Below are 16251 nucleotides of genomic sequence, written 5' to 3' on the forward strand. Positions count from 1 at the left end.
CTTCAGGTAGGGGGCAGGAGGGGGGGTATATACGAATGTAGGCGAGATGGATTGCATACATCTATCGTTATGGTAAGTACATACCTAAAAGATGTAGTGCGATCCTATCTCGCCTACATTAGTAACTGATGGGACCGCGTCCCTAGCACCTATATCCTGGGAGGCTCACTGGAAAAAACACTCCTGAGCACTGTGGAACCAAAAGACGCCCGACCTCTGGACATCAAGTCTAATATGTAATGAGAAACAAAGGTGTGTGGAGAAGACCAAGTGGCAGCAGCACAAATTTCATCCACAGACAGTCTGGAATGGAAAGCTGTTGAAGTTGCCATGGCCCTAGTAGAATGAGCTCTAACTGGGAATGGAAGGGACTTTCCTGTTGATGAATAAATGAAGGACACACAATCCCTGATCCATCTGGCGATCGTGGCTTTAGTGACTGGTTTGCCAATTTTGTTATCTGCAAAGGCAACAAATAGTTGATCTGATTTTCTGTCCTGCTGTGTCCTATCCAGATAGAAACGTCATTGTCTATGCACATCCAACTGGTGAAATCTGTATTCTGCATCGTTGGAAAAATTGGGAAAGAAGACTAGAAGCTCAATAGATTGTTGAAGGTGAAGAGCAGAAGAAACGTTAGGGAGAAAGGATGGATTTAATCTCAGGGATACTCTGTCCCTATGGAAAATGAGATAAGGAGGCTTGGCAGAAAGGGCTTGAAGTTCTGAAACCCTTCTGGCTGAAGTAATAGCTACCAAAAATGCGGTCTTCCATGGCAAGAATTTTTTCTCGCAAGTTGTTGCTGGTTTGAAAGGAGGGGACGTCAAGGCACAAAGGACCACATTCAAATCCCATGGCAAAACTGGATGCAATATAGGGGGACGAAGCAACCATGCTCCTTTAAGAAAGGCCTTACACAATTTGTGACTCATGAGTGAAGGATCAAAGGCAACATGGTAATTGGAAATTGCTGCTAATTGTACCTTTAGCGTAGCAACGGCGGAACCTTGGCTAAAAAGAGAAGCCAAAAAATCCAGAACTGCGGAAACAGGGGCTGTCAGGGGATCAAGGTTATGCCGCTGGGCCCAAATAGCAAATCTCTTCCATTTGCTAAAGTAAATACCCTTGGTAGAAGGCTTATGCCAAGAGGACAATATTCGTACCACCTCAGGCGAAAACGCCTGTTGCCTGACTAAGGTTGGAAGCGGAGCAGCCAAGCCGCCATTTTGAGAGTCCATAAGGACGGATGGGCCTACCCCGACTGATGAGTCAGGAGGTCCGGAATCGGATTCAGGATCCAGGGGCTGTCCACCGCATACTTCCGCAGGAATGGAAACCACACTTGACAGGGCCAGAATGGGGCTATCAGGATTATGGTGCTTCCCAGACGGATCGCCTTCTGAATCAGTCTGTGCAGTAGAGGAAGTGGGGGGAAGGCATAGAGTAGACTGGAGGGCCATTTGTGGACCAGCGCATCCCTGGGTTCTTCCCCTTGAGCAGGGATCAAGGAGAAATAGTTGTCGCACTTCGCATTCAGCGGACTGGCGAATAGGTCGCAGCAAGGCAACCCCCACCGGACGAAGATCCCATCCGCCACTTGATCGTTCAGGGACCATTCGTGGGGCATCAGGATGTCCCTGCTCAACCTGTCGGCTATAACATTGGATTTCCCGGGAATGTGAGTTGCCACTAGAAACCTCTGGGAAGCAATCGCCCATTCCCACACTCTCATGGCTTCTCTGCAAAGGGGGTAAGAAGACCTGGTCACTCCCTGTTTGTTGAGGTACCAAACCACTGACATATTGTCTGAAAGAATCGCAATCGTCCCCAGTGGGAGAGAGCTGTGTAGTGCCTGCAACGCTAGAAGCACCGCTCTCATTTCCAGGACATTGATATGTAGACGAGTCTCATGATCTTGCCGAGTGCCTTGGACAGTCCTGCCCAGATAATGCCCCCTCCCCTCACCCTATCTGAGAGGCATCCGTGGTCACCGTGGCCACGGGGAATGGAGGGTAGAAGGATTTGCCCAGGTTCAGGTTGGAGGAGAGAAGCCAACAGTGAAGATCCCGCCGGCACGAGTCTGTGATAATTATCGTGTGGGACAACGGAAGTTCCTGGAAGGACCATTGGCTCGATAGGAGCCACTGTAGAATCCGCATGTGCAGTCTTGCCAGCGGAACTAATAGAATACAGGCCGCCATGGATCCTAAGAGTTGAGGGACTAACCTGGCCGGAGCTTTCCGACGGGGCAATAGGTCCTTGACTTGGTTCTGTAAAATCCTTATCCTTTCTGTTGGAAGGAAGGCTCGCATTTTTATAGAGTCTAGCTCTGCGCCTATAAAGGCAACACACTGTGATGGCAGCAATACAGACTTTTCCAGTTGAATGTTATGCCTAGCAATTGACCCAATTCGATGGTAGTAGTCAGAGCATGAGTGAGTAGATGCTTGGTGGGAGCAGTGAGGAGCCAGTCGTCTAGATACGGAAACACCTGGAATCCAAGACGCCTCAGGTGAGCCGTTACCACTGCCAGGCACTTGGTAAACACCCTGGGGGCTGTGGTGAGACCAAAGGGCAGGGCTCGAAACTGGTAGTGACTGGTTCCCAGGTGGAAGCATAAATGAGTCCTGGACGCCATGTCTATCTTGATGTGATAACCCAGATTCATAACCCAGAGGCTCCCTGCGCTCTGGAATAGAATTCCAATTCATGTTAGGCAGAGCACCTCACTGACTCTCTTCAAGAAGAATCTTGATGAGTGGATGGGGGATCGTAGGTTTGTCCCGGGGATTACTTCCGTGTCACTATTAGACAGAGGCACAGTAAACTAAACTTTAAAAAGGGCACAGTATACTCAAATCAAGGGGTGGTGTAAGCCAAACACAATCGGGCTAGGCTTATAAATGCCCCAGGGCAGATAGCCTAGTATGAACCTATGATATTAGGAGTCCTTAAGATCGATGGAGCACATCCAAACTCCTCCTTCCAGCAATGGAAAAATGGATTGTAGCGTGACCATCCGGAACTTGGACTTCTTTACGAAGCGGTTGAGACGGCTGAGATCCAGGATAGGTCTCAAGTCCCCTGTTCTTTTTGGCACCAAAAATAATCTTGAGTAAGTTCCTAATCTGGCCTGGCCTTCGGGGACTGGCTGGATGACTCCTTTTTCCAGCAGCTTTACCACTTCTGTAGCTGCTTGAATCCTTTGACCGGGTGGAATGTTCGGGATTTTCCTGGGGGGGGGGGTGAATAAACGGGATGGTGTAACCTCCAGTGATGATCCGGAGCACCCACTGATCCTGAGTGATGGACTCCCAGGCTTTCAGGTGCTCCGAAAATCAACCCCCGACTGGCTTCGGAGACACACAGTCAGGCAGTCCCTCAGGGACGTTGGAAGGATGAGCCGCAAAAGGATTCGCAGCCTCCTGTGTTGCGGGGGCCTCCGCCGCCTCTAGGGCGACGTCTTCCAGAATAATTCCCACCTCCCCTGCCTCTGGTGAGGGGCTCACCTTGATGAGCCGGGAAAGAGCTTTGCGATTCCTTGAACCATATCTTTCCTCCCCTCTGAGCCTTGGGATAAGGTCTTGTGGAAGCGAAAAACGGGCCCCGACGGCAGACAAGGTCTTGCCCTCCTGCTTGCATCTAATGAGGGTGTCCTTCACCTTGGGTCCAAAGAGGGAGAACCCATCAAAGGGGGCGTCTGTGAAAGAAGACTTGAACGCCTCCGCAAAGTGACACAAGTGCATCCAAGCCTGCCTCCTTAGGGCTACGCCCGAACTCGCTGCTCTACCCGCCCCCTCTGCCGCATATATAATGAGCCTCATGGACGAGTTAATGACGGACGACAGGGTCGACAGCTGGGTGTTGACAGACTGAGCCAACGCCTCAGGCACATGTCCCGACAGGGTATCTCTCAACTCCTTCACGAGATCCCTTTCTAGTCTTGTGAAATGGCACAAATAATTCAGTGACCACAGGGTAAAGGTCGCTGAAGATAGGGTACGCTTCCCGTACCTATCCATGCTCCTAGATTCCTTGTTAGGCGGATGGATAGACGTCGAAGCCTCTGCCACATCCTGTTGAGTGGCAGATGCCACCACCATAGCATCTACTGGAACTCCCTTAGTGAGAAACTGCTTATCGGGGCGTGCAGACAAGAATTTATTGGGGCGAGTGGGGACAGGCTCCACAGAGTCAGGGTGTTCCCAGACCCTTCAACAAATAATGCCCAGTAACTCGTCGAAGGGTGGAGATACCCAGGAGGTGGAGGGCTGGGCTCCGAAAGCCTTGAGGAACACCGACTCTTCCACGGAAGGGGTCTTGGAAGGCCAGTTGCCCTTCTGTCTCAAGATCTCTAGTATGTCCGAGAACGAGACATCGTCAGAGGACGACTTAGGGGATCCTTCCGCATCATCCAGATCGGTGTCTGAGGTGATGGACTCATCTGGGGAGTCCACGTGCTTCCTCTTACAAATCTTTTTCCTAGGGGTCTCCTCAGGCAAGGACTCTGACGGCCCCTCAGAAACTGGGGGACCACAGAAGGAGGTATCCTCAGGCCTGGGAGCCCCACTGTCCGAGGACAGGGGTGCAACAGAGGCTCCAGTTGTTGCCAGGGAAGGAGCTACAGATTCCGAAGAAGTAACTAGGGGCTTTGCCAGTGCACTCCTCATGGCCTTGAGGGCGGGTCCACCAAAGTCTGCTGAAAGACCCACCTCCAAGGCCCTGACCATAGTCGGGGCTCCCCTCGCCGAAGCACCAAGAGGGAGACTCTGATCCAAAACCAGAGGCCCCGATGACTCCCAGTCAGGCCCGACCGAAGAGCCACGAGTACCCGGACCTGTCGAAAGTATCGAGAAGGTCGGAGCAGAAGTTGGTGCCAACAGGCAAGCAGTGGGTCTTGGAACCGACCCGACAACTTCCCCAGCTCCTGTAAACTCTGGCTCCGATGACCCTAAGGTTGTCGAAGGAGGAAGCAATGATACAGGCAAGGCTGGCTCCGTAGCCGACTGGGCTGGAGCCGACAGCAATTTGGAAAAGACCGGTGACTGTAGGAGCCTCTGGACGACCCTGTCTATATCCGAATCAGAGAGCCTAGAGGATTTGGAGGAAACCGAAGGGGCTCGACAAACTGTCTCCATAGGCTCCAAAATCACCGTAGGAGTTCTGCTCCGAATCGGCTTCAACAGCATCGGAGCCAAGGCAGACTCAAGAAACACCGAAACTTCCTTCGGAGCCGATGAAGTAGAAGCCGAAGAAACCAATCCCGGAGCCGACCCTCTGTCTATCGGCTCCAAAGCCATAGGAGCCGAGGGGAGAAATCCCAATTCCAAACCCCTTTCCATTGGCTCCGAAGCCCGTGAAACCGAGGAAGGGGAAGCAGAACTTGGTCTCTCATCTGTCAGCTCCGAGGGCAATGGCGCTGAAGATGAAGACATAGATTTTCCTCTTTTGGCCGGCGGATCCGACGGACTGGTTGGAGCAGACGACCTCTTCTTCTTACCACGAGGCTCTGAGGATAGAAGAAAATCTTCAAAGGAAGGTCTGATTAATCCTCTTAAAATCAGTTTATTTTTTCTCTCCTGGAGGACCCTCGAGGAGAAGGCATGGCAAACACTGCAAGACTATTGCAAGTGCTTGGCCCCTAGACAGTAAACACAGATGTCATGGCCATCTGTGATGGACATTTTGTATCCGCATTTGGTACATTTCTTGAAGCCAGAAGGCTTATGTTCTTTCCCAGACATTCTCACAAAACACACACAGAAGGAGGAAAGGAATGTGGGTAGCTCTAAGTTAAACACTCTAAAGGCAGGGCTAAGGTCCTCCAAGTTAAACAGACCTAGCCCACCAAACACCTGGAATTTACCACAGAAAACAAACTTTAACCTAAAACAATCAATATACAGTCAGACAACAAGATAGCTATGAAAATAGCTGTTTTTGGTTAATTCTTAAGAAAAAACCCACCAAAAGCCAAAATTTTGACTAAAAAAATAGGGTACTTAGCCACAGCCAACTCAAGACCACGTCTTATCTCTAGAAGCGGCAAATGAGATCAGGGGGCTTGGGTGTGGTGCATCCTGGGATAGAGGGGTTGGCCCAGCCAATCAGAGACTTTGTGCTAGTTTATCGGCCGAGTCGGCGCCGTTTCTCGGCTCCGAGCCCATCAGTTACTAATGTAGGTGAGATAGGATCGCACTACATCTGTAAAATATATATATATATATATATATATATATATATATATATGTATATATATATATATATATATATATATATATATATATGTATATATATATATATATATATGTATATATATGTATATATGTATATATATGTATATATATGTATATATATATATATATATATATATATATATATATATATATATAGATATATATACTATAAAAAGTAAAGTACTACAACTATTTCTACCTGACAACACTACAAAAGGTATTTTAGAGGACAAGGGTTAGCCTCTAACTAAAAAGGCTACCTTGAAGAGAGAAAAAGAGGGGGGGAACTCTCTAAAAGAGGGGGGGAACTCTCTAAGTAAAAATGAGCTTTCTAAGGGGATGGGATAGATCTAAAACTACACAGAGACAAAAAGTACTAAACTACTATAATAAGAACTAAACGCTAACTATTTATATGAAAAATTTTTATATAAAACCTATCAAAAGACAAAAATATGACCTGAGCCAGTAAAAGCAACCTCGTAGCAGAAGCGGCAAATGAGATCTGGGGATCTAGTGCCAGGCATTGTGGGATATGGTGAGGCCTTGAGCCAGTAAATAGCTCTCGAGCTTTAGAAGATGGCCGAGTCGGAGCTGAGGATCGGCTCTGAACCCAACCAGCAAGAATGAAGACGACATAGACAACTTAACATAAAATGATTCCTATCATACCTTGCCTATGCCTGGAGTTCCTATGGTGGGCAGAGGCCTGCCACCAAAACAAGGGATTGCCATTCACATTACCCCCTGCCACCCAAACCCTAACTACAGATGCATCAGACTATGCATGGGGGGCTCACCTGGCACTGAAGTGCATTCAAGGCAAATGGAACCCAGATCAAATGCACCTACATATCTATCAAAAAGAAATGTTAGCTGTACAGAATGCTCTGACAGCCTTCAATGACTACATTCATCCAGGACAACAAATGGTAAAGACGGTCAACACCACAGTTATGTGGTACATAAACAAGCAGGGGGGGTACACATTTCTACCCCCTCTGCAGACTAGCCATGGCATTGCGGAACATGGCCTTGAGCTACCAAGTGCAACTACAAGCTCAATTCCTGCCAGGAAAACTGAATACACTGGCAGATGGACTAAGCAGAAATCTCATGGACCCACACGAGTGGAAACTAGAACCATGGATTTTCAACATGTTGACAAGCAAATGGGGGAGCCCAGACATAGATCTATTTGCCTCCCCCCAGAACTACCAGTTGGACAAATTTTGCACAAGGACTTCTCACAAAAAAGCCTGGAAAGTGGATGCTCTGTCCTTCAGCTGGAAAAAACTATCAATCTATGCCTTTCCCCCTCTGCCTCTGCTCTCCAAAGTTCTGCTAAAAGTCAAACAGGACAAACCAAAAATGACTTTGATTGCTCCAGACTGGCCCCACCAACACTGGTACCCAACTCCTGCGTAGTGTGTCACAAATATCTCCATGGCACCTGCCTCAGACACCTTCCTTGCTGTCTCAGCAGGAGAACCAAATTCTGCACCCTCAGCTCCCAACACTGAACCTTGCAGCTTGGCTAATCACTTAAATTCACCCTTAGCATCTCTCAGCAAACCTGTGATGGATGTCATCTTGGAGGCGAGAAGACCTAGTACGAGAAAATCTTATGCTGACAAATGGAAAAGATTCTGTGCCTGGAACCAATCTTTAGGAATGAGCACAGCAGCACCCAATTTACCTCAGATTTTGCAATACTTAACTGAGATGCTTCACAAGGGCCTGTCTTTTTCCTCTATTAAAATCCACACTTCAGCTATTTCAGCTCACTATAACACAGAACCACCCCTCTTTTCTCATCCACTGCTCAAGCAGTATCTCAGAGGGGCAAAGAACTTGAGACCACCCAGGAGATCTCCTACCCCTGCCTGGGACCTTAACTTTGTTTTGGAAAAGCTCACTTTACCTCCTTTCGAGCCAGCTGCTACTGCAGACTTAAAATTTCTTTCTTGGAAAACAGCCTTCCTATTAGCAATCACTTCAGCTAGAAGGATATCTGAATTACAGGCCCTTATGGCAGTGGAGCCTTTCTTCATCTTTCATGCGGACAGGGTATCTCTGAGGACCAATCCATCCTTCATGCCCAAGGTGGTTTCCAGTGTGGCTCTTAACCAATCCATTAATTTCCCAACCTTCTACCCCAATCCACAGAACAAAGGGGAACGGATTCTGCATTCCTTGGACGTGCACAGACAACTTAGATTCTACTTGGACAGAGCTAAATTTCGAAGAAAATCTGAACAATTGCTAGTGGCATTTGCTGCTGGGGAAGGCTATTTTGAAACAAACCATTTCTAAATGGATAAGCCATTGCATTCATTTCTTCTATAAGCACCATGGCAAACCTATCCCCACAGGGGATCAGATCTCATTCCACCAGGGCTGCATCTATTTCTGCAGCCTTTCTCAGAGGTGTTCCTACCAGGGATAATCTAGAAGCTGCTACCTGGAGTTCAGTGCATACTTTCACCAAGCATTATTATTTACCAATTTTCTCTAAATCCAGAGCTGGCTTTGCCACTGCTGTCTTGCAGGGCCTTATAGCTGGTCCTAATACTGTATAAACCCATCCTCCCAACCATAGCTTTGGGAATCTACCCAAATGTAATGACTGCAACACTGAAAAACAAAGAACATAGTACAGTTGTGTACACTTACCATAAATGTAGATGTTCGAGTGTATTCACTGTTGCAGTCCTGGTTACTCTCCCTCCAGCCCCCTGTTTTTCTCTTACTATACCTCTACTTTCTTTTCTATGCTTAAAAGCCTTTTTGGTGTATTTGCTTTTCGTTGGAGGTATATTTTTGTGTTTTTAATTTTATTTGCTCCCCATCTGGGGGGCACCCAACATCTGGGGCAAGAAAAACTGATGTAATGGCGTCAGCTGCATGTTTTATACCCCTGACAACCTGACGTCATGGAAGAAGGAACAGCAACTGATGCAGGACCCAGAACTTTGTTAATCAGGCCGACTGAGGGCAACCTGCCAGCAGATTACCCAAATGTAATGACTGCAACAGTGAATACACTCGAACATCTACATTTATGGTAAGTGTACACAACTGTACTTTGCTACCTTCTCTTTTTACAATTATTTTAACCTTTCACGTGCTTTCCTTTACCATGCCTGTGGTAACAGGGTTATTTTTTTGGTAGATTCCGAAGCATTTTGCAAATGGAAAATAAAACATACTTCAGAGACTACACAGTCTTTCATTTTTCCTCCAGTTGTTTAAACACAGGTAGAGAGTTGGGTCCAAAGAGCAAATCCTCATTCAAGGGGGCATTTTGGAGGAGTAACCTCACATATTTGGCTACGGAGTGGGTTTTCTGTCAAAAATGCCTCCTAATAACAGATAATGTAGTAGCAGCCTTTGATGCTGCACCCACAGAATCTAATCCATATTTTATGACATTATCTCCTCATGTTCTCAGCAGTCAGGAACAGACTTGCGATTTGTCTTCAAAATGTCATTAGTAACTCTCTCACAATTTCCTTATTGTTGCTTTAAAACCTAACCCTAATACTTTATCGTAAGGTACTGACTGTTCAGGTCTCTCAAGGTAAGGGTTGCTCCTGAGATGATTTTCTGCCTAAACCAGTCAAAGTCTGTTTTCTAGTCACTGTGAAGTTTAACTCTGTAACTCTCAACTGCTTTGCTCAAGAATCAGAGATAAAGCCATAAATAAAGGGAAAAAAAGCTCAAACTCAGATAATTATAACAATTATTCTAATCCACTAAAAAGCTGATAGAACAATAGATTTTGCAACAACGTGTATTTCCTGAAGAAGAACTGCGAAACTCTGAATTCCGGCATTACTGATTGACTATAATCTTCAGTGATTTAACAGAAAATCAAAAAAGTTACATTAGAGCAGGGAAAACATATGGAGGAAAGTCAGAGACATTTGAGAGCTATACAGGAAAGAGCATTACACCATGGGGCCAGTCTAGCTCCCATGGCAGTATCCAGGGACACTGGCTCCAGAGATGCTACTTCAAAACATCTAATAGGGCTTTCTACACAGGCAAGAGACCTGAAAAGCATATTGGTTTGTGAGTTTCTCCCTCTGCTTCTCTTTCTGGGTATACTACTTCTCTATTTCTACACTATATTCTTATTTTTCCATGTAATGGAAGTTTACAGGTCCCTGCTGCTTCATCTCTGCAGTCAAGGTGGACCATCCCCATAAATCACTTTTAATCCTGGTATGCCTGCAGGGTGAGTTTTCTCCGAATAGTTTTGTGACTAAATTTTGTGCATGCCTAACAGTTTAGGCTACTGTGTTCCAACCCTAGACAATATAAGCAAAGGTCTAGTAGTCCTTGGGGGAAAATCTGTCCCTCCACCCAACACCTGCATGCTTGCACTGAGCGGGGGGACTCCATACAGCCAGTGGTATATCAAAATGCTGACCAATTATAGTATTACTATCACAGTGCAGCAAGCAAAAGTGCACAAAATGTCACTAATACGGTATTTATCTATTCAGTCCAATGTTTGGCCTAGGAGGATGCTGAACTATAAAACACTTTCTTGGTACTATGCACATGTATGTCCATGGCAAGAAAAAATCTGAAGGTGGCATGGGTAGCTGCTCTCTTTATACCAGGATGTAGTAACACCCCATGGAAGGTATCCGCCCAGTATCAAAGGAGAAAGGAGACTAGGCTATAAATGTTGGTCAGACATCAGACCTAGCTTGCAGCAGAGATTTCACACTGGTGACTGCAACAGTGATATACATGAACAATGACAATCCTGACCTGTTGACAAAGTACTCCTGCCTAATCTCTTGCTACAATCTCATCTCCAAGCCAAGCATGGCTGATAGATACCATATCACTACTGCCTAGACAGCCTCTGTAAAACTCATACTTGATGAATTACTGGAAAGCACAGATAATAATTTACTGGTTTACTATGCAAGAATCAAAAGCCAGAAAGTGGTATTTTTGGAAATATTTTTGAATAATTTAGGGTAAATTAAAGATTAAATGAACTGCAGCTAAAATGGTTAAAACTCATTAATGGATGCAAAAAATACAGCAATATGATACTGGTGCAACTATTATTGTAAGACAGAAGCATAACAGATAGGGTGAGCAAAATCTCAGCTATGAAAAACAGTACTGCACCTTGAAAGCATGTTAAAGAACTGCAGTGCCATTGATTCCATGGCAGTGGTGACTATGTAGTCAGAACAATGGTCTTCTTGGAGTGTAAGGATACAGTCCTTAGACAGATCACACTCGAGGTTTCATCCACCCTGCCACATAAAATATTGTGTGGAAGGGTTATAAATATATACTGTTTTTTGAATATATAGCAGACTGTGTGCTATTTTGTTGACTCTATCATCAGGTATGTAAGAAGGGATGCTTGGATGTGGGCACCATATGTGAAATTAATCAGGGGAAATTATTGTGTTATTCAGTGTGTTTAAAACTGGAACAGCTATCTCAGCAAAGCCAGATTTTAGCTATCCAATTTTACAGAGATTAACTACAGCTATAGTGAAACAACAAACACGTTTTTCCAATTTAAACAGTTCAAAAGATTAATACTAAATCAGGGTAATGCCATCTAGTAGTTTGCTTGTTAACCTGGGAAAACTATAAATGCAATCTTATTCAAATTAAAGTTTTTTTTAAATGAAATAAATGTATATTGACTTTCCTACCCATCTTCGAGACCATCATGAAAGTCACCAGAATAATTGCATCCATCAGGCCATTTCATGGTGCCCCTGAAATACAGAAAAAAAGAGCAGTTATTGTTTACAAAATCATAGGAGTTCTTGCATATATTTTAAAAAGTCTATGACAGCTATAACTCACAATAGAGAAAAATAAAACTGATTGCTCAAGAAAACAGACTTCAAAAATCTCCCAATAAAAACTGCTGCCAGTGTTGTTTCAAGTGTACTGTCACACTCAGTGTCTTACCTTTTTTGCACTACCCAACATGGTACAAAAATCACAAATTAGTAATTCCACCCATCTATCTCCTCTTCATTTGAAGCAGCCGTCATAAAATTTGTTTTCCCCATGCTGATGCCACTGAGATGATCTTTAACCCCAGTGACACCAACTCAGGGAAAATGTGAAATGCATTTATAGTCTACTTATTTATCCAGTTTGGTAACTGAGGTACAGCACTGATCCAAATGGATCTATTTCTGTTTTAGCCTAGGCACACATAAATGACAGTAGACAAAGCATCTTAACAAGAAGTATTATGAACATGAACAAAATGTTGTGTGAGGATAGCAACAAATCAATAACAACAAAGTACACAGATAAGGGACAATAAGAAGGTATAGTTAAAATAAGGAGGGCGGAGGAAAACGAGGGAAGCATCGAATGGACAGAGCACAAACTGTAAAAGATAGCAAAAGTAAGGTACAGGCACACAGAAGTTAATGTACAATATATACAATGTGGAAGAGATGTCACATGTTAGTGTAGGGAAATTATGTGAAGAAGACAAAGGTGCCTGACTGGTGAAGGAGAGAGTGAAGGGCTAGGTGATTTGTCCAGAGGGAAAGCATTTGCAAACTGACTTGGACCTGGGATGATCTTTAAGCTGATCACAGAATAATGGGTATGAGATGAGGAATTTAAGATCAATAGGGAGGGATTTCCACAGTTTGGGACCTAGAATGAAGATGGCATGGTTAGTGTAATGAAGTCTAGTTCTGGGACATTGAAGAAGTGGACCACAGAGGTTAAGACATCTTGGACTGTAACGAGAAGAGGGGCCGTCTGAATAGGGTAGAGACAAGGGACAGACAGGAGTATTGTTTTCTGGAGCTTGTAGAGTTGGGATCCAGGAAAGAAGGTGGAACACTGTTGGACGGGTGCAGTGACTATTACGTGGGATACAATGATGCTCATTTTTAGTGGAGAGGGTAGTGAAATGGCATATTTGCTTATGGTTTGGATGTTGCAAGAGTTTTTCTTGGATGTTGCTGCAACAAGTGGAGGCCATATTCAAGCTGTGCTAGTAGAACGCCATTGTCTGTGACATTTCTGGTGGTCTGGAGAGTAAGGGGGAAATTTTATACAACCTAAATAGGAAGGAATGTTTCCCCTTCCATATTTGTTCTAGGTGAAGGTGAAAGTTCAGTGAGGGATGAAGCCGCAAACCAAGGTATCTGAAGGAGATAACTTGATCAACGGGGTTGGCAAGATAAGAGATCGAGAGTTACAATGCTGTTAAGGGGAGGCATCAAACAGCATTGTTTTAGTTTTGGAAGTGTTCAAAATTAGCCTTTTGTTATTAAGCCATTTAATAAGGAAAGGAAGTAAATTTGTAGTTGTTGCTTTATGGCAGAGGAGGTTTGGTTTGACTAAAATAAAACCATGTCACCAGCATAAAAAGTAAGAGAGGGAGGTCAAGTGGTAGTTTATTAATGAAAACACAAAAAAGGAGGAGAGCCAGAATGGCACCCTGAGAGACTCCATTAAGGAGAGAAGAGGAAGCAGAGATGGTGTTTTGAAAGTGAACAGAGCAGTATAGATTGTAAAGATAATTTTTAAACCAGGGAGCTGCATCTAGACTAATTCCAATTTCACTTAGGTGATTAAAAAGAATGGTATTGTCAACCATTTCAAAGGCTCTGGTCAGATAAATAGATGGGGCCAGTGAGGTGGCCTTTGTCTATAACCAGGAAGATGTTATTAGTAAGTGTCAATAGTGCAGTGGAAGTACTCCTACCAGCTCAAAAGCCATCCTACCTTGAAGACAAAAGATGATATTGGAAAATGTAATGGGTGAGTTGATTGTAAGCTAATTTTGTAAGGATTTTACCAATATGGGAAGAATAGACATGGGGTGGAATGGATTATTTTTTTGGGGGGATGGGTTTAACAATGGCTGTTTCCCAGACATCAAGCATGAAGGGTCAGATGCTGGCGTCCTCTCCTGCCCAGTTGGTGAATCTGGGAATTCTGAGGCAATGTTACAATTGCCTCATGTACACGGACAACGAAGGGTCAGATGCTGGCGTCCTCTCCTGCCCAGTTGGTGAATCTGGGAATTCTGAGGCAATGTTACAATTGCCTCATGTACACGGACAACCCTCTCCTCCTCCCACATAACACTAACACTTGCGAGAGATGCAGCTATTTAGCCAAACTGGAGGCTGAGCTCTCTCAACTCAGGACTGGCAAGACCAGGCAGGAGGAGAAGGCAACTACACACACCAAAATACAAGTCTCACATAACTCAACCACACCACTGAATCAAACACATAAACACACTAAGACATACTCGGAGGCTCTGAGTAAAAATTTACCTAAACAGCAAAGGCCTCCAAAGCAGACACCCAAGCAACTGCAAACTCAAGACACCACACAAACAACACATAAAAAACAAAATCAGTGTGCAAAGGAGTCACTGCCCTTAAGGCCAAATACAACACCAAACATACTTGTCATAGGTGACTCCATAGTCAGACACACTGACGTCCCACTCACCAGGCTGAACAAGGAGAAGGTTACGGTAAGCTGCCTATCGGGCGCTAGAATCCGCCACATAACACAAGCACTCAGGTCACTCCACGGCAAGTACAAGTATGACACAATCATTGTCCATACTGGTGTGAACGACCCGAGACGTACCTCCCTGGACTACATGAAAAGAGACATAGAGGAGCTCTCTGATTATGTAGCCCAGGCAGGTATGACCCTGACCCTGAGCAGTATCCTTCCTTTACCACGAATGATGCCACAATATAGTGACAAGATGATCAGCTTTAACAATTGGCTTAATTTCTGGTGTCATTCAAAGGGGATCCAGTGTCTGTCTGCTTGGGATGACATGCTTGACAAGCCACGCTGCTTCGCAAGGGACGGCTTGCACCTGTCACCCCTGGGATTCCAGATATTGGCTAAGGCTCTTGCCACCCCCATAGTGCCTTTTTTAGGCAAGGCTCAAATTCTAAACCTACCACCCTAGAAAACAAAAACGGGAAGAAACTAAGGGTAATGCTGCTCAATGCCAGAAGTCTAAATCTCAAAATGCACGCACTCGAGGCCCTTCTCAGTATGGAGAACATCAATGTCTGTGCTGTGACTGAAACCTGGTTCAAGGCTCCTGACAGCACCCCGGCACTATCAGGTTTTACCTCATATCATGCGTTCCGGCCCCAAAACCCGGACCATACCACAAAAGGAGGGGGTGTATCCATATTCATCAAGGATACCCACACCTCCAGGTTGGTGGCTACGCACGAAGCATCGGAAACCATCCAGGTCCAATTAACCATAGGCAAAACTGCTCTACAATTTGTAGCATGCTACAGGCCACCCTCTCAAACTCAGGAAACCCACACAGCCTTCCTGAAGACACTGGAGGGTATAAATGTATCACCAAACACCATCATATTGGGTGACTTCAACTACCCGAATATAGACTGGGAACATTACTCAAGCCCCAACTTTCTAGCCCAAAGGTTCCTGGAGTTCATAAATTCAAATGCCATGGAACAACTAGTCACCGTCCCCACAAGAGGAGAAAATATACTAGATCTCATCATCACAAACATGGGGACAAAATCCTCCACACCGGAAGTATATCCCTCTTTGGTGAGATCAGATCATAAACTAATCTCACTAGAAATCCACATCCCGCCCCCACCCCAAACAAAAGACCACAGTGAAGAACTTCTCTAAAGCAAACTTCACACTACTCAAGACAGGTGTGGTATCCTTCAAGGCCCCCGAGCCAATGGAAACCACAACCCAATCTGCGGAAGCCCTTACAAATGCCTTCTATGAACACCTTCAGGTCTGCATGGATCAGGCAATCCCAAATAAAACCAAGACTCTTTCCACCAAGGGCAAACGTCCAGTCTGGTGGACCCCAGCCATAAACAAACTTTACAATAAGAGGAGAAAGCTATTACATGATAGAGCAAAATCCCAAAAAGGGAAGGCATCTTTGATCAGTACTAGCAAGAAACTACGATCCCTCATAAAATCATCC

General features: G+C 45.1%; 1 protein-coding gene across 4 annotated transcripts in view; it reads right to left on the reverse strand.

The window, feature by feature from the left end:
- The window catches only part of ALS2CL (ALS2 C-terminal like), a 2758770-nt gene that overhangs the window by 1355970 nt on the left and 1386549 nt on the right, over positions 1 to 16251 (reverse strand). For all 4 annotated transcript variants that reach the window (XM_044065874.1, XM_044065873.1, XM_044065871.1 and 1 more), the window contains one exon: positions 11942 to 12007. In XM_044065874.1, coding sequence (XP_043921809.1) covers positions 11942 to 12007 — 66 coding nt within the window. The remainder of the gene's footprint in view (positions 1 to 11941; positions 12008 to 16251) is intronic.

Source organism: Protopterus annectens, chromosome 3.part0, assembly GCF_019279795.1.
Source record: "Protopterus annectens isolate FY-2018-M chromosome 3.part0, PAN1.0, whole genome shotgun sequence".
Lineage (NCBI taxonomy): Eukaryota > Metazoa > Chordata > Ceratodontiformes > Protopteridae > Protopterus > Protopterus annectens.